The sequence below is a fragment of the Lepeophtheirus salmonis genome, chromosome 11 (genome assembly GCF_016086655.4).
Source record: "Lepeophtheirus salmonis chromosome 11, UVic_Lsal_1.4, whole genome shotgun sequence".
Classification (NCBI taxonomy): Eukaryota; Metazoa; Arthropoda; class Copepoda; order Siphonostomatoida; family Caligidae; genus Lepeophtheirus; species Lepeophtheirus salmonis.
This window is the reverse complement of record NC_052141.2, coordinates 10,315,233-10,338,617: the sequence shown is the minus strand read 5'-3', so window position 1 is coordinate 10,338,617 and position 23,385 is coordinate 10,315,233. Positions and strand designations below refer to the sequence as shown.

Here is a 23,385-nt window from a genome sequence, read left to right as displayed (position 1 = left end):
TAGCAATAGTGACGTCATAAACTATGAGTGGTTGTGTGTTTTGTCAAATTCTGTCTGTCTTGCCCAGCAGTCGGTACAATACATCAGATTGAAAATTCTAGTAAGTCCGATTACATGATGGTCTAACCCTGTATTTCCTATATGCCTTGGGATTGACCCAATAAGTTTTGCTTTCATCGTCATTTCAGGGAGTCAATTTTCTCTAAATTTATTGAATAGTTCCATGTATTATTAGACTCTCTTTAATATAATCTTTCCGGCGATTAGTAACATCCATGAATGTTAAATACAATAAATTTGTACTTAAAATTAGAAAACTTTATTTTGATTTAAAAACAATATATCCTGAAGATATCTTGGATATTTCCTAGCCAACCAGCCATTCTTTTAATTAACTCAAACAGAACTGTAAAAGTAGTTGCTCTTCTCAAACTAAACGAATGATTCCATCGACAGAGGACTTTGAATTTGAAGATTTAGATATGATCAGAAGATTAATCATAACTAATCAAAATAAGTTCTGACGTATATTAAATGATTTATGGGACAAAGTAATATGGGAAAAATTAAATGTTGTTCAAATTCATAAGAGTTCGCTCCATAATTTATAATTTAAATAAGAACTAAAATATTGGTGATACAATAGTTTAATTGTTCTTGTCTGCTATAGTGTTGGCTCATGGCGGTCGTCAGGAACGCCCTATATCTCAGCCCAAAAAGAATAAATTGCAAAGAAGTGAGGTGTCGTTTCCCGCAGGGCACAATTGGTGGAGTGGACTCTGTAGTATAAATTATATCTTGATTCATCGAATATTTAAAATTTATCATAGAAAATATTAAAACTTGATAAATATATCGGGGGAAAAATAAATAAAAAAAACTTAAGTAAAATTTGATTAAATGAGCGTTTATGAGAAAAAGTAATTGTCGTGATAGGGTTTGTTTTTTTGCCGAAAATTCAAATTAATTTTTCTAGAGTGCTTAAAATATCTGAATGCATTGTATGGCTACAATTGAATTTGATTCCCCCCCCCCTACTCCTGCTTTCTAGTACATTTTTTATACAACCTTTCACTATTTACATATATGGCCTTCATAGACCATTCCTAAGTCAGATGGATTAATTATAATATTATAGCATATATTTATACTTAATCAGTAAAACTCCATCTGACCAATTAAAAGAACATTAAAAAAGATCAATATTATATTGGCAAAAAAATGTAAATTATATTTTTGTGTAAGCTGTCGGTTTGTCAATTACTCTTGCCTCATATCAGTGTTCTTAACTTTGGTTGGTAGAAGTCGAACTACCATCTCGTATTAAAGATATCTACAAGAAATCGATGAATAATTCCATACTTGATAACAATTTAAAAACTGATTTTATGGCTTATACTAGGATGTGATATTCTATAAAGATAAAGTTAACTTAATTTTTTAATGAAGGATATTAACGATGGCGTCGCTTGACCTTTTTTTTTTTTTTTTTTTTGGAAGGGGGCTGGAAAATTACTGAAGCTCCCAATTTCTTTATTTAATATATATATGTATTTTTATAAGTCTGTTTTTAGTGTTATCACACATGGAATCGAAAATGGTCAAACAAATCAGTCTGAAATTTAGCAATTTTTGAGGTTAAGTCCCCCCTCCCAATGATTAAAGCTAGCAACGCCTCTTGATATTAATCAAGCCAGCAAGGTTGATAACTTCTGTTTTGTAGTATCAATGCTTCATTTTACATTTATTGATTGTCAAATAATCATAAAAACATTCATAACATTAATATCTGTAAGATGGCGTAAAGGTAAAATACTACAAATAAACCTGGAAAATAATTATTATCTATTATTTCCCAATAATATAAACTAATAAGTATTTTGTTTCAATTCCATTGCTTCAAAATGGTGTAGAGATCCTGAGTTATAATAAAAAACTATTAATACATAATGAATCGTTGTCAATATTGTACTTGTATTTGAAGAGCGTGAGTAATTAATAGATACATTTTTAATCCGGTTTTTTTTAAACAATTAAAATAAAATAAAAACTACAACAGAAATTTATTCATATATTTATAACATAAACTAAAAGAATAAAACTATTTAAATGCACCATTCTGTATGGCTATTAAGGGACATAGCTGTTACTAGTGATAACCATTGTGTGTAAAGAGTAGAAAAATAAACGGAAAATCAACATATGCAAATACTGGAGACCATTATCAAATGAGTCTCTATATCACAAATTATAATTTATGTTATTTTTTAATGAAAAGAAAATTGTTTTAACAATCCAGTAGTTCTTAATTATATATTACAAATGGTTAAAGATAGAGAAAGAGTCAATCAACCGTCTAGAAATAGGGTTCTTCGATTATATCTACCCTGCGATTTGTTGTCATATATTCAGACAGACAGACAAAACAAATTTTTTAATTTTTTTTTTACTGGAGAAAATAAATGGCCTCATTATTATTTATTTATTTATTGTCCCCTTCAACTTTATTGTGGACATGTGACAAGTTTCGATCACTTCCATATTCTGAGTTATTAATACATATTATTGGTTTATATTACAAACTGTTCTAGCGGATTTGATTTGACACGTCGTTATCTATAATTATAACGCAACTTTTCTTCAGAAAAAAAACCAAGAAAAAGACCCAAAATCAGTTCGTCAAAGCAAAATCGTCCCAACTATGGAATTATTATTTAATAATTGCCACAGCTTAACAAAAACTAATTCAAATTCAACCAATCAACATTCAGCTAGAACGCTGAGAAGTTTAAAATAAGCATAAAATTGACAGCTGATAACAAATTACACCGTACATTTTTATGTTAGTGAGGTAAAGACGTGATTAAGTACATTTCAGGTAATTTTTTAAATTACAAAAAAAAAAAAAATCAATTACCCCAATATTGTTTGTTTAGCCTAAAATCGAAGTGAAAAATAAGCATATGGAGATTAGTTGGAGTCCATTACAAATGGCTTGAGTCCGAATGCAAATACTACAGCTCTGTGCATATCCCAATCAGATTCTAGGACATCTATTTCAAAAAATCTTCGACCTCCAAGTCAAAGGTTGCAAAAATTAATCCCCTCTTAATTACATATTATATAATCCGATTAAACAATTATCGTAATGTATTATTGTTCCAAGAACATAATTTTGGTATTAGTTTTTCAAGTTCCTATTCATATTAGAAGTTATTTTATGATGTTTGACATCATTCTGTAGCAATACAACTAATAACTTTTTACAAAAGAAATTACATAGCATGTATTTCTTGGAAGACAATGGTGCACCATTTTAATTTTCGGTCTATAATTTAAAAATTCGGGGCACAGTTTCAATTGTGGATCCACGGTTTCAAATCGCAGTTTGGGCAATAATATTTGTATAGGTTGGTCTAGAAAAAATCAGTAGAGACCGAACCAGAATAAAATTATGTCCCGGACCAACTCTCACTAATAGCAATACTATTAAACGATTCGGCGATGTGGCTCTTTTGCAATATATTTGGATCCAATTCTGAATGAAAGTACAAAACAAGAACACATTTTCACGATATTAGAGCAAATTAGGTTATGAGTTGTTTTGTTTTTTTATCCTACGTTTTCTGATTATTTTTTTATCAGTTAATTATTGCATGAATCATCACCACCTCTTCCGAAGGTTTTATTCGCATACCTTTTTTTTATCATTAAATCGATCCCTGTTATGTTGATTTTGCGATATTTCATACAGTTCTATTTTGGTCTAATCAAAACTTCAACTTAATTGTCGGATCATATTTCTATTATGCTTTTTTCAATATGCTGTTTTTTGTGCTTATTTTATTCTATGTTGTAAAATATGACCTGCCTGTGTGTAGAAATAAAAATAAATCTAAAATGAAATTGGTAAAAATGTTTGGGAGAGTTTCATGACGTCTTATTAGAATAGCTCCAAGAAACCATGAGGAAAAAAATATCCATTCCTTATATCGCAAGGACATATAGGTTGGAATTAATTCGATGTTGATCCTCAATTATAGTTTAACATACAACTTCCGAGCAAACTTTTTAAAATTAAATAACTCTTCCATTTTGGGATGATATTTGAAATCCCAAAAAATAATGGATTGACTCAATGTATTTAATTCAAAATCCAAGAAGAATAGGGCTGACTATAAAATTTATTAATCAATGGTTGTTGATGAATGAAATTATAAATCATATTAATGTTATTTTACTTTTTTCTTCTTTCCTAACTATATTATTAATCTGGTATAGGTAGAACAGTAAAGTTCGAATTGATAATATATAAAAAATACCAAGGTGGCGAATATGTCGTGCGGCAAAATCTAATCTAGCCAAAAGTTACCACCCCCAAAAATGTAGGCGGCAAAATTACATAGGACAGTACTTTATACTTAAATGTTCTCTACTCAAGAAATAAATAATACTGATAACAGGCTCAGAAAAAATTCATTAAAAAATGCATTATAAAATAAATATATATAAACTTAAATATAATTATAATATTTTCCCTAAACTAATGCAATTTTAAATGTACAAGGTTATTTATTCTCTTCTTAGCAGTAATTCATTTTTCCCCTTCAAAATCATAAAAAGGCAGCTGATATTAACAATGGTCTTAATGCATTAATACCATACTTCTTCTCCTTGGACTCTTACACAAATCCCATCTATACTCATAAGAAATACTTCCACGTTTGGAGCCCGTGAATACTTTTTTATGTGGAAATATATGTTTCTATTATGCTCATATCATATTGTTATGTCAATTCATTCGTAATGAGGTTCTATTATACGATAATCACCAAAAGGAGGTCAATAATAATAGTATGGTGAGTGTAATTACAATGAAAATTTAATTTCAAAAGAAGTGAACGTCCTACTATTTACACTTTTCTGTATGTGAACTCGATTTTATCAGCTATTGTTATTGCTACTCGCATTAGTGTTAGGCTTCCGTCTGAAAATCCTGGACCAATATAAGACTCTTATGATATTTTATTGACTTGAGCAGTGTTACTCTCCTAGCACAAAAATATACAGTGCCATATATGTTGTCAGTTGTCAATGTGTCAGCTTCTTTTCTTCTCATCCGTTTTCTGAAGGTTGATTGGTTGAATTAGAAGTAGCTCTTTAAAAGCTGTACACAATTCTGAACAACCATTTAATAATATTTCTTTATTTAAGAAGAATTTGCTAACTAACAATTGATTTTGGGCAAGGTTGCGTGGGAAGAATCAAAGTAAGGGTGTAATAGATGAAGTGTTAACTACGTCAGTTATGTTTCAAAATTGGGAATATTGACCTACAGTAACGTCATTTGAAGTTATATGTGTTGCATAAATCATATTTGTACAAGGTTGGACAGTAAAACGTGGACTGGAAAGGTTGCTCTAGAAATAATTAAATACTGACCTCTGTTAGAAGGAAGTCTGTGTATGAGGACAATTAAAAGTGGTCAATCACGGCCCTCCTAATCGTCCTAACAGTCACAAAGAAGTCGTTGGCAAGGTGATTCATCGATTACCCGTCTTCTTCTCCAAGCTGGGAAAAAATTCCGGATCCCTCCTCAAATTGTGGCCTTCACTTCCTGCTTTCCTGAAGAGGTCTTCTTCATTTTGGCTTCTCTTGTAGCACTTTACAATGCCCATATTCTTCGCCATCTCAACTTCAGTATCTAGGATATTTTGTCTTTTTGCTCACTCATGATGACGAGATCACGAAATATATATCATAGTGTGTTTATGCACAAGGGATGGCTGAATCAGAATATCAAAAATTAATAACTAAACATTCCTATATTTATGAAAAAATTAACATTAGCTAACAGTCCACGTTTTCTTACCCAACCCTGTACAACTCATACATTTGGAGTTGAGAGAAAATGGGTCCATAAATCAAGAACAGGGAAATCCAGTCCATAGATTGTGATTTTTTAAAATCTGTCCATGATTTGAAAACGATTAAATTTGGGTCCACTGTCTGAAAAACAAATTTTGAACCGAGCCTCAACACTAATTCACTTGTACATACACATTACACACACATCCAATTATTTGTAAATATGTACTTACATATGTATTTATGGATGTGTTAAGAGTCATAAATAATAAAAGTTTTTGTATTTTCATTTTTAAATCCCTCATTTACGAGTCCTATAAAAATTAATATGAAAAAAAAAATCTGGATTTATAATCTTCAATTAATGCATTCTACCCTCTAAGCGGTTTAAATAAATCCTTTCAAAAATAACAGAAAAGTATAATCTTTCCAAATTGATACATAAAAAAAAAAGATCATGGGTTCAACGATATATATTGAATATTTTATAAAAACTAAAGTTGGGGGTTTTGTTAAAGTGCGAGGAGAAGGCGGGAGTGAGACATATACTATACCTGAATTAAGACCCATGTTGATTTCAGCTTTTTTTTAATGATTTTGGAGGGAGAAAATAAATTACCGCTATTCTACATATAAAATAGCATTTTTACAAGGAAAATATTATAACTATATTTATTTTATTATGCATTTTTAAATCAATGTACAACAAAGATAGGCAATAATGTATACTTTAGAGTAGTGGTTCCCAACCTTTCTAGGGGCGTGGCCCGTTAATAATATTGCCATATTGTGATACCCCCCTAGTATACAAAATTATTTGTGTTGATCCTTCTTCTTTGAATTTTTAGAGGTAACAAGTAGAGGGCCTTATATCATATTTGACTCATAAACATATGAAAATTTATAAGCACAATCTCAATTATTTTCAAAATTTAGTCACAAATCACAAATATTAAGAAAACAAATTTTACGCCTTTTTTGTTTTAATAAATAATTTTCTTGGAGAGGGGTATTTAAAAAAAAAATCCTTTATCGCAATCTGCCTCCAGCCCACCCCCTGCGGACGTCCGTTGTCTCTTGAATTCATCATGGGTTACCTAAAATATTAATTTAGTTGATTATTATAGCTAATATAGATATTACCACGAGAAAACAACATGGTCTTAGGTGACCACTTGGAAATTGTCGATCCACCCCGGTTAGGGTCGTGACCAACAGATGTGCTAGTCCTTTAGACTCAGACCGGAGTTCAAGGTGGCATAGGAAGGATTGAGTTTATTGTTTTTGATGAAGTGAAAGTTTAAATCTTAATATCAAACAGTACGATTTATTTACCTATGTGAAATTCCAAAAAAGTATGTTGATCTAATGAATTATAAATATTTCCCTTAGTTGACAATCGAGGTTGAGAGCGGATAAAAACATATCGTTAAGGCACCAGGGGCATCCTGAGGGGGGAGGCTGCAGCCCCCCCCCCCCACACACAAAAAAAAAAAAGGAGAAATTTAAAAAAATCACTTCTATGGAAAAAAAATTGTGCTCTACCAAGTGCCAATTATAGTTACCTCCACCAACTAAATTGAATGGAGGCTTTGTTTTTGCCCCTGTTTGTTAGTTAGTTTGTTTGTTTTGCAGGGTTGTTGACTGTTTGTTCGGAGTAAAATATGTAATTTACAACCCATTATAGTTGTCCATTGACTCAAATGTTAGAAAAGAGAAAAAATACAATTATAGTTGGATATTTGGAGAACAAGTCATAAGATGCCTGACTTGACTGCGAAATCTCCACCTGTTATGTATTTAATATGTCCTTTCTGGTTTTTATCTTCTTGTATATTCGTCTATGTATTATAAGTACTGAGTTTTGTATTATTAGTGTCGTCCAGAGTATAATTCCCAGTGTGTAGTTTCATTCTCCAGTCCTTCTTTTTTGTCATCCTATCCTATTATAAATTTGTTTGCAACACCACCACAGAATGATTTTTAATTCACCACTGGATTACAGCAAAAGTTATGGATAGATTTTAATTAATCTTGGTACGAAAAACATATTTGGTCAGAGTAAATTAAATTTTGTGAGATCAAGGTAATGCAAAAGGTAAAAAAATGTATAATCCATCATAACTTTTGAACAAATTGAAATACATAACTTGATTTTAGGCGGAGTTTTGCACTATACTGAGTGTCCATTCTACTTATTAAATGTTTCTCTCATGCAAAGAATTTATAAAACCAAGAAAAGTTGTTCTAAAACGAATTTTCTGTTAATCCAAATTTGAGTTCATAGTAACATAATTACTAATGTGCATCGGTAAGAAATAGGAAGACTTAAAAGATTTTGTACGACTAGATTCTTAAAAAAAATTTAACTACTCAAACCCCAGAGATTATTAATTTTTGACTCATCTGTTCACATAAAATGCAAATAAAGACAATAGCATCCCTATAAAATTCAACACAGAGGCAAATAATATAAGCTATTTTAATATATTGAGCAAAAATAAAAGATTTTAATTCTACATATATTGAAAAAAATAAAAAAATACAACAACAAAATAATCGAATATATTGTAAATATAAAATCAGTGGTATATGTTTCCCTATCAATCATTTCAATACTGTCTATTCCCTTTTTTTTTGGTAAATAAAGTCAAAATTGAGAATCACAAAACAAATGACATCCGATGTGGGTCCTCAGTTCTACTCTGAGTACAACAAGGACTTAGAATTTTAACTCCGCAACAAATCCTCAAGGTGGCTCTGTAGTACGCGTGAGGACGAGTTAAATAAATCAATCTATTTGAATGTAATAAATTTGATCTTGTCTTTATTTATGTTCGACCTTTTTTATATATACAGTACTTTAAAATAATCCTGTCTAAATAATATAAGGTTTAATTAATAAAGAAAGACAAAGGGAAAAAGACAATATTTGATGATGGAGCTCGTTCGCTACAACTCTCCGTCTCTTATGAGCTCATGTGAATGTTCAATCAGGTTTTGAACATAATTGAATGTGGTTGAAAAAGAAGTTCAATATTCAGGAGTGAAATAATAATGACAATAGTGTAGGAAAGACAATTCCTTCTTCAGAGGATCAATTCCAAAAAACGGACAAGTAAAAAATATTCACGATTTACATCAGTAGTCACATCCCATCTGTTGAATATCTATCATCATTAAAGGATACGAAGGATTTTAATTATCCAAGATACAGGTTGACCTTGATAAAATTATAAATTTTTTATTAAAACTTCATTACTTCAAATTGTGTTGAATTTTTTTATATAAATTTCTTGGAATAGTTATATTTTAAATAATTTATAGACATATATAAACTTCAAATAAGTAAGTAAAGTATGTTGCAATCAAGAATTTATTTGACTACAAGTAGCCAATTATTGAAACTACATTGTTCATCTAAATAATTATTTATTGCCGACTACCAAAAAATACTATAAAAGAAATAATTGCAAGAAGGATAAATTAACGTACAAATTATAGAAATTTTCATTTACGACATACATTGCATCATAACTTAAGAATCTACCATCTTGGAGGCCCAAAGTTGATATTTTACTACATAGAATGGACGACTGTCCAAAAAAACCTTAATAAAACTCAATTAAATGGAATTATGAATAAAAAAGGCTTCACATTTGCATTGAATTCTATTTGATGCTTATGATAAATAGGGATTTGAATTCAATCAAAGTAAAATGTAATGAAAATCCATAAAAAATGGTTAGATTTATACATTTTTCTTAACGATTAGAGATGAGAAAATTACGATAATTGAGAAAAATATCTTATTCTTTTCATTATGACCATAATTTTTTTTTTATAGAACACGAAAATATATGTTTAGTACATTTAAGGGTCATATACAGGATGTCCAAGCCTTCCTTGGAAACAACGCTGGACGTTCTAGAGACCAAGGTGAAGCCCTGGATCGACATGGATGCCAATGGGGGGCCTTACTTGTAGCAGTAGGACTCAGCTCCCTGCCAAGCCTAAAAAAAGTCTCAATTAGCTTAATAGCAATTTTGACGACTTCATCTTGCCGAACTTTTGGCCTCCAAACTCGCCAGATCTAAATCTAATTGATTTTTTTTTTTTTGCGGGGCTTGATCGAAAGACAAACCAACCGAACGCCTTGCAACACCAAAGACGAACTTATCAGTCAGATCAAGAAGAAATTTCAGGAATTGCCAAGGTACCGAGTGGTACCTGCTCGAGCTTTCGGCATCCTATAGAGAATGTAATTGTAACTGGAGGGGATTTCATTAAATAAAATAAACCAAAATCCATCAAGCTTTCAGAATTTGGTTAATATTAATGAAAAAAAGGTTTTTCATTTTTATAAAAATTGGTTGTTTAGGCCCAAAATGGACGACATCCAAATTGTGACGTCACGTAAAAACGATCTATAGAATAATTCGGACCATTAATATAAATATAAATTCAAATTTCTGCATCGAGTAATCATTAAATAAAAACTCTAAATTCTTGAAAAATATTAACAATTTATAAAAATAAATGATAAAATAAATTGTCTATTTGTGTAATTCTGAATAAAAAAATAATTCAAAGTAGTTGTTGATGGGTAATTTTTTGGATACTTTCAAAATGGAAAAAACGATTTATGATTTTAAAGTAACTAAGCTGGATGGAACAAAGGTAAACACTCCCAGTAGTCATTAGTAACATAGTGAACATTGATTGAAAATCTAGACATATATATACTTTTTCTTAAGTCGTCATCCTTATATGAAAATTTTAATTCAACCCTATTTTTTTCTCTTCACAGTTGGATATGTCTACCCTTAAGGGAAAAGTTATTTTGATTGAGAACACAGCTAGTTTATGAGGTACAACGACTCAGGACTTTACACAGATGAACGAGCTCTGTGAAATGTTCGGAAACAAATTGGTAAAACTAACATAAATAATGTACATATTTTAAATTACCTTTTTGTTTGTTTCATGTACATAGATCATTTTAGCATTTCCTTGTAATCAATTTGCTCATCAAGAAAATGCTGATGGTAATGAAATTCTAGAAATTCTAAATAAAGTTCGTCCTGGAAAGAATTTTGAACCAAAGTGTGAAATGCTTTGTAAAGTAAGTTTTTAAATTGGCTTCTTAAAATTGAGAAGATGAGTAATTATTTGTTTAAAAATGTTTATTTAATTAGGTTTAATGACTAATTAATTATGTGCGATACTCTTTCTTCGATAGGTAAACGTGAATGGTTCTGATGAGGATCCCCTTTTCACTTGGCTTAAATCGCTGCTTCCATATCCCTCGGATGACTCTGTTTCATTTATGACCCATCCACAAAACATAATTTGGAATCCAGTAAAAAGAACAGATATTGCATGGAATTTTGAAAAGTTCCTTATTTCACCCAATGGAAAGCCCGTTAAACGATATTCCAAAAATTATCCTGGAAAGAAAATTTCAAAGGATATACAAAATATGTTGTAAAATTGTTGTTAATCTTGGTTCATATATTATGATAAAGACTTTCATAAAGATTTCTGTTGTATTTCCGAAAGTTTTTTGATGCTTTTTGATGTAACCAGATTAATACCTTAATTTACATACTAGACATATGGATGAATAAGCAATTAAGCTAATTATATTATGTAATACCAATATTCAATTATCAATATGTAAATAAAATATTATATTGGTTATTTTATTCTTTTTGTTAGTTGAAAGGAAGTTGAATAAGATATTAATTGGACTAGATACGACAAACTTTACGCTAAGGAAATTTCTCCCATAAATCTTAATGATTAAATATTATTAGGTTTTTAAAGTTGGTTCGATTACATAATCCCCATTTACTGTGATATAAAGTTAAATAAAAATTAACAATTAACACAACACCCTTATAAAGAAAATGGAGTATTTTTGATACTTTTGAAGTAAAAAATAAAAATTAAATACTTACCATGAACACAACATTGTGTACATTATACCCCAATTAAATTAATAGGTGGATTTACTCAATATTTATAAAGAGTGTATCTGAATTGGAACTCTTTATATTCAAAAACTCGAATTATTAAAGAACAATATTAAATGAGCCTTTTCAATGAAAAAATCACAACTGCACCCCTTATTAAAGAGTATAAAGGTTGTTATAACTTGTCACATATATTTCCGGTTTCAAAATATGTGAGTGCAAGTTATCAAAGTATTAAGCACAAAGTTGGATTGTAAATATTTTAATGAATATATTTATAACTATATCCGAAAATGAGATAGCAACAAACCAGTTTAACTATACGTATTATATCAATTTAAAATTAGTGTTCCCTCCTCAAAAACAAAAGAATAATCTTAACAGCTTGAGAAAATTTAAAAAAAAACCATTGTTCAGGTTACCTACAACAAAAACTCAGTTGCTGAATAATACTTAGGATTTACAACTCTAAATATTATACTCTCATTTTTTTTTCCTTTTTAATATGAAGTACAGAGTTTTAGCTGCATAAGCTCGTTGCTATGGGTTATTTAAGTCACATTCATTATTTTTTTAAATATAGGGGAGAGTGAGGACACTTGTTACGGAGGAGACATGTTACACATCCAATAAAATTAAAATGTAAAGTTATCTACCCACCCTATTCTTATACAGTTGAATGTCTACCTTTGTTTATCAAATTAACATAAAACCCTGGTTGCCTAATGCTTACAGTTATAGATAATTTTGACATTTTAGGTAGGTGTTTTTTGAGATATATTTTTATTATAAAACATGATGTTTTAATTTAATTGTATTAAATGTCATAGTCTAGCATGTTGTTCAATTAATTAGGATCCTTGTAATTTATTATTAGTCCCAATGTTCAGTTCCCATAATTTATTCTGATTCCAACACTATGGAGGAGACTTGATAGATCCCATATATATAAATATATTATATTTAATTATGTTTTGTTTTTGTGTAATTTCATGTTTTACTTTAATTATTAATCACAGTAAATAGTGAAAAAAAAAATATTTTTTTAAAATTTTTATTATTAACTATGCTCTATTTCTGTAAATGTTTTATTTGTTTATCTTATAAATGTAGTTGTAAGTATTTACTTTATGCTGACAATGTGTAATAAAAAGTAAAATAAATGCTTAAATATAACAAATGACAAGTTTTTACATACAGGTTTCTTCCTGTTGTCTAATCCTACTCTGTACCATGTCTCCTCCTGGTCCCAATATATAAGTATCCTACTTTGGGTTAGTTTCGAAAACACAAATAAAGACCTATTAATTATTGTCCTAAATCCAAAATACTTTGGAATTATTTGTCTGAGGTAACTACATATGTAATTTTTCCCGGGCGTTGCATTATCTTTTAAACTGTAAAACTTATGAACGTTTAAAAAAAAAAGATTTTTTGTTACCCAAGTCACCTATTAACGATGTTGCCAAGACTTTCAAGGGATCTGATGAATCGGGAACACCAGCAAGGAAGACTCATGATCGTTTTGTGAGCAAAATAAAGCTCCAGACTTCCTGAAAGCAAAGGAAATGTAGCCTCCTAGCTTGTCGGATCTGAACCCTTTGAACTAATATGTATGTATGTGTGTATATATTAGTCCAATAAACGTGCACATAAGACTGTTGACTCCTTGTGGTCTTCCATTCTCGAGGCAGTGGCCAAATTGGACAAGGAGTTCCTCATCAAGGCCTGTGCCATGCCAGGTTCAAGGCCAGGTTGAAGCTGGAGGTGGTTGGTTTGAGGTATTGACTTCACTATGGACCATACATGTACGAGCAAAGGATTTGTGGATTGCAGCATTAATTTTGGGAAATAAATTGTTTTCCAGATTTAAAATCCTTAACCTGCATAAGAGTTAACTATAATTGCAACTTGTTTTCCTAATTAATGAAAACACATACAACAGCCAAATTTTCGGTAAAGAAGGTCACGAAATAAAATGCCATTACTTTGTTATCAATTAATCAAAATCTTCAGCAAAATAATAACATTTTATATATTTCTACGTATAATTTGAAAAAATAAGGTAAGATTACAATTGCAATTTGTTGGGTGGTATTGATAAATGTAAAAAACTAAAAATTACAGAAAAGATCGCATTATAATATTTATGAAGAACGCAAAGAGAAAAAATTGCTTTTAAGATAACGCAAAAATTATATTTGTTGCCTCTCATTTAATAGGAAACTTTAAGTAGTTTAGAAAAACAATTTTATTCTTTACAGCAGTATTTCATTACTGCGGAGCTAATTTTGACATAATATTTGGGTCGATGATTTCTTTTAAAACTTTTTTTATGAAGTATTTGTTAGAAATTTTCATGGCGTGTAATTAGAAAATACATTTCTTTATAACCTCGCAATAGCCTGTGGGTCTCAACACCAATGCCAAGGGGTCGTTAATTGATTTTGAGCGGAATGTGTTATCTAAAACACGGTGAAAACATATTACCACAGTTATTTAAATTCATAGTATGAAACTAAATCTAACTGTTTTTTAAGTAACTCAACAAAATGTCTGAGCCAGTATCGAACATGTTTTATTTCGGTGGCCCTACTGCTGTTGTTCCTCTCATCAGTATTTCCAAATTAACCAATTTTGGACTAGATTAGCCAAATTAGACAGTATATAGGCATTTTGTTACTAAGTGGCTTGATTTTTTGTAAGAAAATTAAGAATACCGTGTCAATGGGGGTCAAGGATGTTGGTAGGAAGTCAAAGAGGTTTGCGTTAGAGGCCATTCTTGACTCGAAAGCATCAATGATTCCGTATAAAGTGTTGTTGGAGTCTTATTTATGACCTCAAACATCATGGCGGCCGGATGATTTTCTTCTTTGATGAAAAAATTACGGAATTTAGTTACTTAATCATAGTCGCAATATATAGGAGTTTCTTGTACAAAGAAATGACTATACATATATACAAGATATTTTAAAAATTGATGTCGTTTCCTGATTGCTTGTTCTAAAATAGATGGCTACATTTGAAAGATTGGAAACCACTGGTTTAGACGATACCCCCTCCCCCAATATGAAAACCCTTACTATGTCCATATGATATTTAAGTTAAAAAGATCAAATGGTATTAATCAATATTATACTTCTTAAAGAATAAATTGTAATCAAACACCCTCTCAAATTCATAAAGCATAATAAATGTATTGTAGCAATTTTAATGAGAGTGAAATGCCATGGCATAACTTATGTATAATGAGATATTTGAAATGAATGAGTTAAATTGTAATAATAATTTTTATAAATGCGCCAAGCAATGAATTACAGCTGTTGCCAAAGTTACAGTAGCTATGCAACATACTTTAAACTTTGACTGTACCGAAACTTCATTGAAATATTATATTAATCATCCCTATTTTTTATAGTCGAATACACAAACTATAAAATCCTATGAATCATGAAATTATCGACTATCGTTTTCTTCCATCACTTGCCACGAATAGCATTTTCTTCCTTAAATAATAAAATGCAGGCAAGAGCGAACGTTGTCAGGAGTTGCTCCTAGCTTCAATTTATATTACGATGTGTTTTTAGTTACCAAGTTTTATATTATTATTATGCGGGTAGAAATCGTGTCCCGCAGTAGTTGTTTTTCCCCTTTTGAAGAGAGAGAATAATTTGATTTATGAAGGGAGGGAGCTATTTCATAAATCAGAAGTTTTAATTTTAAAATAGCGTTTTCAATAATAAGTTCTCTTAGTATTGCTGAAAGATTCAGGGAATTACTCATTTATTCGTCAATCATGCCTTCAAATGCCAACAAGCATTCTCAGTCCAAAAAAACCAAAGAAAATCCAGGGACTCGACACAAACCCAGACTGTCTTTAGTAGCAGTGGTATTAGGTAATTGAATATACATAACGTTGCATGGTTTTTTTGTATTTTAAAATGCAGGAGTTAGGCAAATAAATGTGTTTTGAGATCAAAGTCCCAAAACTGATGGATTTAGATTCCACTCATCTGAGATTTTTTATTTGGATCTCTGACGTCATACTATGCAATGTTAACCAACAAAAGTGACGTCATAGATTGATATATACCATTCAAACTTTTTTTATAAAATGATTAATTCTTATAACTAATATCATATATGAATGTGAAACGTTAATTATAGACATGAATGGACATTAATTACTGTATTAATGTCATATTTTATTAAAAGCTTTGTTATACATTTACCTCAATGATGTATCAGTTATGTTCTAAAATCATTCTTCCACTTATGTATATTTTTGTCTACTGTTCGACTACTGACTATGTTTTATTATGATTCTTACATGTAATCTATCCAAATATGTTCTAGGTTTGATCGTTGGAGTTGTCCATAGTCTTCATGTTTCAAGTCTCTTCGAAAATGATCGACATTTTTCTCATCTATCCACGCTTGAGAGAGAAATGACATTTAGAACGGAAATGGTAATGTTTTTACCAAAAATAGATCCTTCTAGATATTCTAATTATGTGTACCATTAACTTCGATGAGTCTAGCCCTTAAAATTCTCTGGAAGAAAAACCTTTCTATATTCAGATAAAGGTAGTTCTTTTTATTGGATGTTCGTTCTTTGTGGGGATTAAAATGGCTAACTAACCAAAACTATAGTAGATTTTCACGCTCATATTTCACCTAACAGTTTTGCTACATTCTATTGCATATAGAACGATAACCCATTTATTGTTGCAGAAAATGTAATAGTGGATGGGTTATCTCTGCCAACAACTTTTAATCAATCGAATATAAACGATTTCAGGGTCTTTATTACTCGTATTTCAAAACCATGGTTGAGGCACCAGACTTCCTCTCTGGCTTGAATAACCTTATTTACAATGACTTAACAGAGTATCCCAATACTATCAACACAATGAAGAGATTTAATCTCTATCCTGAAGTAAGTTTAAGTTATCTAAGAAGGTGTAACATTTTCTTTTTTATATTTAACTAAGGTTGCTTTAGGTATTGGCTATCGAATCTACAATTACACGACGTCAAGATTAGGGATTGTGACAAAGACATGTTTCAGAATTGACCGCGGAGAAGATTTATCTCCAGTGGAAAGTTGTGAAGGTCTTGGAGAGCCCATTTACTTTTACTTACAAGGAGTATGGATTTGCTCGGGATTTACAACATTTTTCATATTTCTAATGGGATATCTCATAAGTGAAAGTAAGATCGGGGGTCTCCTTTCCGTATTATCCTTCTTCTTCAATCATGGAGAGGTAAGGGGAATATTTAGAAAGGAAAGTGTTAGATATTTAATTATATATTTTACAGTGTACACGGGTTCAATGGTCTCCTCCACTCCGTGAGAGCTTTTCATTCCCGATTTGGTTGATGCAACAGTACTTTGTTACTGTGTCTCTTCAAAAGGATAGTCAATCATCTTCTATGAAGATTACTTTGAGTAGTTTGGTCTTCATTATGACTTGGCAGTTTGCACAATTTACACTCTTAACTCAATTGCTCTGTCTATATTTTATGTACGTCTCTGGTTTTATAGTTGAATCTGTTTTTAAGAACATTTTGAAAGGATTATTTGTAAGTCAATGATTTATTTTTCTACTTATGTACTATATGTACTACTTATGTCAATGATTCATAGTTCCAAATCTTTTTTCTTTAGACTGCACTTATTGCTGCTACAGTTGTAATGTTTGGAAATGAGATGCTCATCACATCATTTTATTTTTCTGCTCTCTGTTCAGCTTTAATCATGTGCTATGGCTTTCCATCCTCATCTGTGAAATCCATCCTACGAATCCCACTACAATTAGTTCTCTTTATAATCTCTTCAGTCACTTTTAAAACACTCTTATCGAATGTCCTTAGAGTTAAGGATGACGTAAGTCTCATTGTATAGACGGATTTTGATATAGGTACTAAGTTTATCATCTTATTTTGTTTTTAGAATCATATTTTTGATATTTTAAGATCCAAATTTTCCACTTTTAAGAACTTCCACACTCTGCTATACACTTGCTCCAAAGAATTTGATTTCTTGGGAACCGAAATGCCATTCAAAATCACTCTCACTTTACTTTTACCATCTGCGGTTCTGGGCGTATGTACCTGGTTGTACTCCAATAGACATAAGTTGTTGGCACGCATCTTCAACACCTCAGATGAAGTTGAGCCAGAAGCTATTTATCATATTCTTCAATCCCTTCCATTTTTATTTATGGCGTCAATTATTATGCGTCTGAAGTTATTTCTCTCACCTCAGTTGTGTATTCTAGTAAGCCTCTTGGCTTCTAAGAAACTATGGGCTTCATTTGGAGTCGAAAGGAGGGATAAACAATTAATAATGGTTTTCATTCTTCTTGGTCTCATGAGTATTAAAGGAGTACCTAATGTAAAGGAGCAAAGAGGAACCATGGGTGAATTCTCCAATCCTGAGTTGGAACAGTTGATCGAATGGATCAAAGAGGACGTTCCAGTAACTGGTTCTTTTGCGGGACCCATGCCTCTTATGGCAAATTTACTTCTCTCCACTCGAAGACCTGTTGTAAATCATCCTCACTATGAAGATGAATCTCTCAGAGCAAGAACCAAAGAAATATATAGGATTTATTCCAGAATAACTGTTAAAGAATATCTCCCAGTATTGAAAAAATTAAAAATTCAATTTTTGGTTTTATCATCATCTTGGTGTTTAAACTCCGAGTCTGAGTGAGTTCATTACTATTTTTTACTATATTTGTCAAATTTTAAATATTGCTTATTTATATATTATAGAACTGGTTGCGCCATGACGGATCTCTGGGATATTGAAATCCCAAGGACTTCGGCATCCCCGCCACCTTTATGCAAAACGCTGTGGAATAGTTCTAAAAAGGAGATGTTTGGTCTGACGCGTGTTTTTAAGAATAATCAATACGTAGTTCTCAAAGTTATGTAAAAGCTGTGATATCAATTTGAAGATAACCTATTATATCAATATATATGTAAATATATTGAACTGCCGTTTAAATTTTTAGTAATGATTACTATAAATACAGAGATATAATGGAATTACTTTCCACTTTTATTGGAGATACAAATATAGATATTAGAAATATTGTTTTCAAGGGTTGATTGTCACTCATCGTTGTAATTAATTGAATAAAGTGCAACTCATACAAAAAGTATTTTTTCCTTCAAAAGTATTAATTATTTCACGGTTTCATACTTTTTCGATTTTGATATTAAAAAAAACAAAAATCTTCCAACTTATGAATTATGAAGTAAATTAAAAATCCTTAGTTTTGACGTGAGTTCTTCATTTATTGTAGTATTTAAAACAATTCAAAATATGAGGGTTATGTAAAATAATTGCTAGAATTATTATCAAAAACCATTTAGCTAGTATGAAACAAATTTAAATTCCTTATTATAAATATAGGATAGAAAAATCATTGATAAAAATAATTATAATTATATTATTGTAGGTACCTTTCAAAGGGTGAACCAATATAAAATTTTTAGACTTCAAATAAAATATATTTAACTTTTGCTTAAATATATAATGATTGTAAAAAAATATTGTTTCTAAAAAATAGCCAAGGCATTTTTATTCTAAAAATAATGTAAGAAGAAACTATTCCAAGTTATCCGAATATTTACTTTCCGATATACGCCAGTCGTGTAAATATAAATCGTTAGTGAAAAGTCAAATTGTACCAAAGTGGAGATAATATAATCAATTATATACTTAATTCTAACAGCTATCGAATCAATAATAATAATCTTGAATAGATGAAAGTTATAGATCTAAATGGAATTCCATTTATTGAAAAATATTGTAATATTTATAACATTTCTCTATAATTTAGTGATTTTGTAAGACAGTGCAATTAAAATAAAACTTAAAACGTGAGTTTTTTATATATTGTAGTATTTAAAAGAAGTATTACTTAAAATAATTGATAGAATTACAAATCATTGGATTTATTTCAATTAAATGAATAATTAAAATAAACATGGGCTTCTTATAGAAAATATCCCCCGTCTAGCAAAGTTCTTCAAACAAAACTAAATAACCCTGTGTTAACTTTGTTTTCCAGTGGTTTTATTTATCGATCTATTAATGGTGAGTCCTCCATAGTTATTCCAACCACAGTGACAACCCTCCAATAACAAAACCATGATTACGGCTCCTCTTTATCACTGGTAAATAATATTGTTTTAACCTTTATTCTTTTTAATCAAAGAGTAAAATCTAATACACATTTCCGTGAAATTGTTCTCTCAATAAATATTACATAGAACTATTTAAAATTAACTTTTTATCTCTTTCTTAGATTGAACATAATTTGGAATGAACATTGACACATGAAATACCGCAAAATATGGAGATGAAACTATCAAGCGAATAATAACAACTGAGTGCAATTATTTTACTTGGGTATCAAAATGGAATTTGCATATTGAATATGTCCCTTAGGGCGACAATAATTTCAATTTTTTGGAAAAGTAAACGGCTTAGGTTAAAATAAGATTCCTAAACAACATTTGAAAAAGTTTGAACAGTTTTCGAAAATATTCAGAGGTAGTTCAACGGCCATAAAGCTTTAAAAATTTAAATTTTTAAGGGCAAAACTAAGGATTTGCTTGAATATAAATCTAAGCTTTTTTTTGTTAAAATAATAAATTGAGCTTACTAAATTTGCAATAAAATAATTTTTCAAAAAAATTTATACTTATATGTCCAAAATAAAGTCAATTGAAGTTTAAATTTAAATAAGTTTAAATGACCCCTCATTTATTTTTTTTAGCATATCGTAACCTAAATATTGGGCTGATAAATATCAAAATTTGAACTGACGTTTGATCCACATTAAATTCAGCAAAAAAATGTACATTTTTAATAGTGATCTTTTTATGACTTTTTCACGGAAAAATGCCCTTTTAATTCTATGTTATAGCAAAAAACTAAACATCTATGGTGTTTAAAATATTTTCCGAATTTTTAATTGTAAATTTATAAAATTGTTAATCAGTTTTTATATTATCAGAAGCAGCTAAAAGTTTGGGGCACAATGTGGAAGAGCTTTCGCTACATAGAGAAATAATTCGTCAAAACAAACAGACTTAAAAAAATCACATGATATTAAAGTAAACTTCAGTTCTGAAGTTCCTATTGTCATACATTGGGACGGAAAAATGATTCTAAATCTTATTAGAACAGAAAAAAATGATCAATAACTGCGTTATTTTCAGGAAAAGGAGTTTCTAAACTATTATCGGTGGACCAACATTCTTCTAGGACAGAAGAAGAACAAACCAATGTTGTAATTAAAGAAATGTTAACTTCGTCAAGCCTGACTTTTATTCAAGGCAGCCTCCAATTTTTTTTTCTTTAAAAAATAGCTGAACCAACATTTTTTTACTATTACAAATTACTATTTCAATTACTGTTTATGCGACGGTACTGTAGTCGATGTTCTATACAAATGTAACAAATTGATCTTCATTTTTTGAAATTTGAATCATTCATCGCTTCGCGCCGCAACGAAATTTACAATTGCATTTTATTTTCCATCAACGTGTCTTTATACATCATAACTCAACAATAAACATGTACCTAAGTTATATAGCCAGGTCACTTACTTGAATCTTAACTGAACAGTCATAATTTAGAATATTATATTGTTTTATATTGCTTTATTAAACAAGGATTTCTATAAACCTTGTTATTAACGACCCTATATTCAGATTAGGGAATATATATATATTAGAATGTACCAAAATGATCAAAGTTGGAAATCTGGTATCACCGGATACTTTTTATTTTGCATTTTATTGTTTTAAACAAGAAAATAACCCTCAACGTTCATTTGAAAATCTGTAAAATGTAGAAATAAAGGATTTTTTGGTCTTGTTTTATTAAAATTATTTATTTGAATCCAGTTACAGGATTTTTATTTTATTAAGTATTGTATTCTACTAACTTGCCTCATGGTGTAATTATTTTAGTTCGAAATTTGTTTCCAAAGAGTATATATTATCTTATGGTACTGCGTATAAGGCGGATTTAATTTGACGTTTATCATCATTTTTATTATAAATATATATCAATATACTTTTGTTGTTAATTTATGCCAAAATAGAAAGCCTCTTTTACCAATTCATAATTTTGGACTGCGAATACTGTGTACTAAACCCTTAGAAAAACGACTTTTTATTTATTATTCCTTAATTTCTAGTGTTAATTTGTTTTTATTTAGTCATATTTATATTTTTATATTCTATAAGCTTGATATTTTTCATTGATTATGAATATTTAATTCCTTTTTTTCGATAACCTTTCAAAAAAGAAACAATGAATAAAAAATTGCTTCTAATTATTTATTTGTTCCATTAATAGGGAAAATTAAACACCATTTTAATTTTGCTCTAATCATATCCGTCCAGTTTCTTTTTCCACAAATTTGAGCTGAAGCGTTGGTTACTTCTTCTACTGCACGCTCACAAATTTGTGTGTAGCATTGTATTTTGAGATAGTAGAACATGCTCATAGTACAACTAATAGATAAACTTTTGGTAATAGAATAGTGTGTGCCACTTTTTGTCAATAAATTACCGCTATGTCACTTAATAACTGAGCTCGATAGTCCTAAAAACTGAGCTAACTCGTTTTCAGGAATTTAAGACTTTAAAATTATAAATTGGTTGTCTTATTTGGTATAAATGAACAACGAAAGTATATTTAGTAATAATATATTTCACATTTGGTATCAAAAAAGGAGATTTGAATAATAAAAAGGAAGATAAATATCAAAATACATGTTTGTAATACGGTACTAAAAGGTAATATTTATTTATTGGAAGCATGTTTGAAACTAAAATACTCATACCATGAGACAAGTTAGAGAAAAGTTGTTGAAATACTGTTGCAAAATATATGTTTCATCTAGAATACTTATTAAATATAAAAATCCTCTAACTGAATTCAAATCAATAATTTTAAAGATACAACATCCAAATTTCCTTTTTTTCGATATTTTACTGATTTTCAAATCAAGACGCGTCCATGACAGACCATTTTTTTTGGACGTTTCAAGGTTATATTCTTGTTTAAAAGGAATAAAATGCAGAATAAGGATACCTTTGTCAATTGTGTATCTATCAGATAAATTAGGATTTATGATATTTAAAAAAAAAAATATTTTACCAATCCAGTAGCTCTTAATTATATTTTTTAAATACTTAATGATGGAAAATGAGTTAATCAACCGTCTAGAAATATTTTTTTTCGATTGCCTTATTAGTTTAAATCACCTTTATCTACTGAAGATCCATTTACTGATTTAAAATTTTACAAGGAATTATTAAACTATCAAAAATTGGATCAGGAAGTCGGTATTGCTGCAGTTGATTCATTTCTAAGAAAAAAATGGTACCGTACAGAAGAGCAGTTTGCATTAGCTTTATTCAGCTTACAGTTTCTAATAGCAGGTTTAACTTTAGCCATATTGTACTGTAAAGTTGTTATAAATAACTCAAACTGATA

At 29.9% G+C, this 23,385-nt stretch overlaps 2 protein-coding genes across 5 annotated transcripts; both read left to right on the top strand.

Moving 5' to 3' along the window:
• Nucleotides 1-10,392: 10,392 nt before the first annotated feature.
• On the top strand, nt 10,393-11,571 carry LOC121126104 (glutathione peroxidase 2). Its single transcript, XM_040721407.2, has 4 exons — nt 10,393-10,548; nt 10,679-10,801; nt 10,865-10,993; nt 11,111-11,571. The coding sequence occupies exons 2-4, from the start codon at nt 10,766-10,768 to the stop codon at nt 11,357-11,359; spliced, it is 414 nt and encodes a 137-aa protein (XP_040577341.1). The 5' UTR covers nt 10,393-10,548; nt 10,679-10,765; the 3' UTR covers nt 11,360-11,571.
• Nucleotides 11,572-15,390: 3,819 nt separating this feature from the next.
• LOC121125992 (protein C-mannosyl-transferase DPY19L1) lies at nt 15,391-19,021 on the top strand. 4 transcript variants are annotated; one of them, XM_040721269.2, is made up of 9 exons: nt 15,414-15,742; nt 16,203-16,315; nt 16,388-16,433; nt 16,581-16,785; nt 16,841-17,113; nt 17,169-17,432; nt 17,518-17,736; nt 17,803-18,563; nt 18,630-19,021. In XM_040721269.2, exons 4-9 carry the CDS (start codon nt 16,675-16,677, stop codon nt 18,790-18,792), a joined length of 1,791 nt encoding a protein of 596 aa, XP_040577203.1. In that variant the 5' UTR covers nt 15,414-15,742; nt 16,203-16,315; nt 16,388-16,433; nt 16,581-16,674; the 3' UTR covers nt 18,793-19,021. The 4 variants fall into 4 exon arrangements, with proteins under 4 accessions (XP_040577205.1, XP_040577203.1, XP_040577202.2 ...); XM_040721270.2 differs by having other exon boundaries at nt 15,484-15,742; nt 16,648-16,785; XM_040721271.2 differs by lacking the exon at nt 16,388-16,433 and having other exon boundaries at nt 15,391-15,742.
• The last annotated feature ends 4,364 nt before the right edge of the window (nt 19,022-23,385 follow it).

Excerpts from the sequence above, each read along its gene's own strand:
- LOC121126104 (XM_040721407.2), top strand. The coding sequence starts at position 10,766 with ATGAACGAGCTCTGTGAAATGTTCGGAAACAAATTG. Across the intron at positions 10,802-10,864 it reads AAATGTTCGGAAACAAATTG|ATCATTTTAGCATTTCCTTG; the intron begins GTAAAACTAACA and ends TCATGTACATAG. Across the intron at positions 10,994-11,110 it reads AGTGTGAAATGCTTTGTAAA|GTAAACGTGAATGGTTCTGA; the intron begins GTAAGTTTTTAA and ends TTTCTTCGATAG.
- LOC121125992 (XM_040721268.2), top strand. The coding sequence starts at position 15,643 with ATGCCTTCAAATGCCAACAAGCATTCTCAGTCCAAAAAAACCAAAGAA. Across the intron at positions 15,743-16,202 it reads TTTAGTAGCAGTGGTATTAG|GTTTGATCGTTGGAGTTGTC; the intron begins GTAATTGAATAT and ends AATATGTTCTAG. Across the intron at positions 17,114-17,168 it reads TCTTCTTCAATCATGGAGAG|TGTACACGGGTTCAATGGTC; the intron begins GTAAGGGGAATA and ends TATATTTTACAG.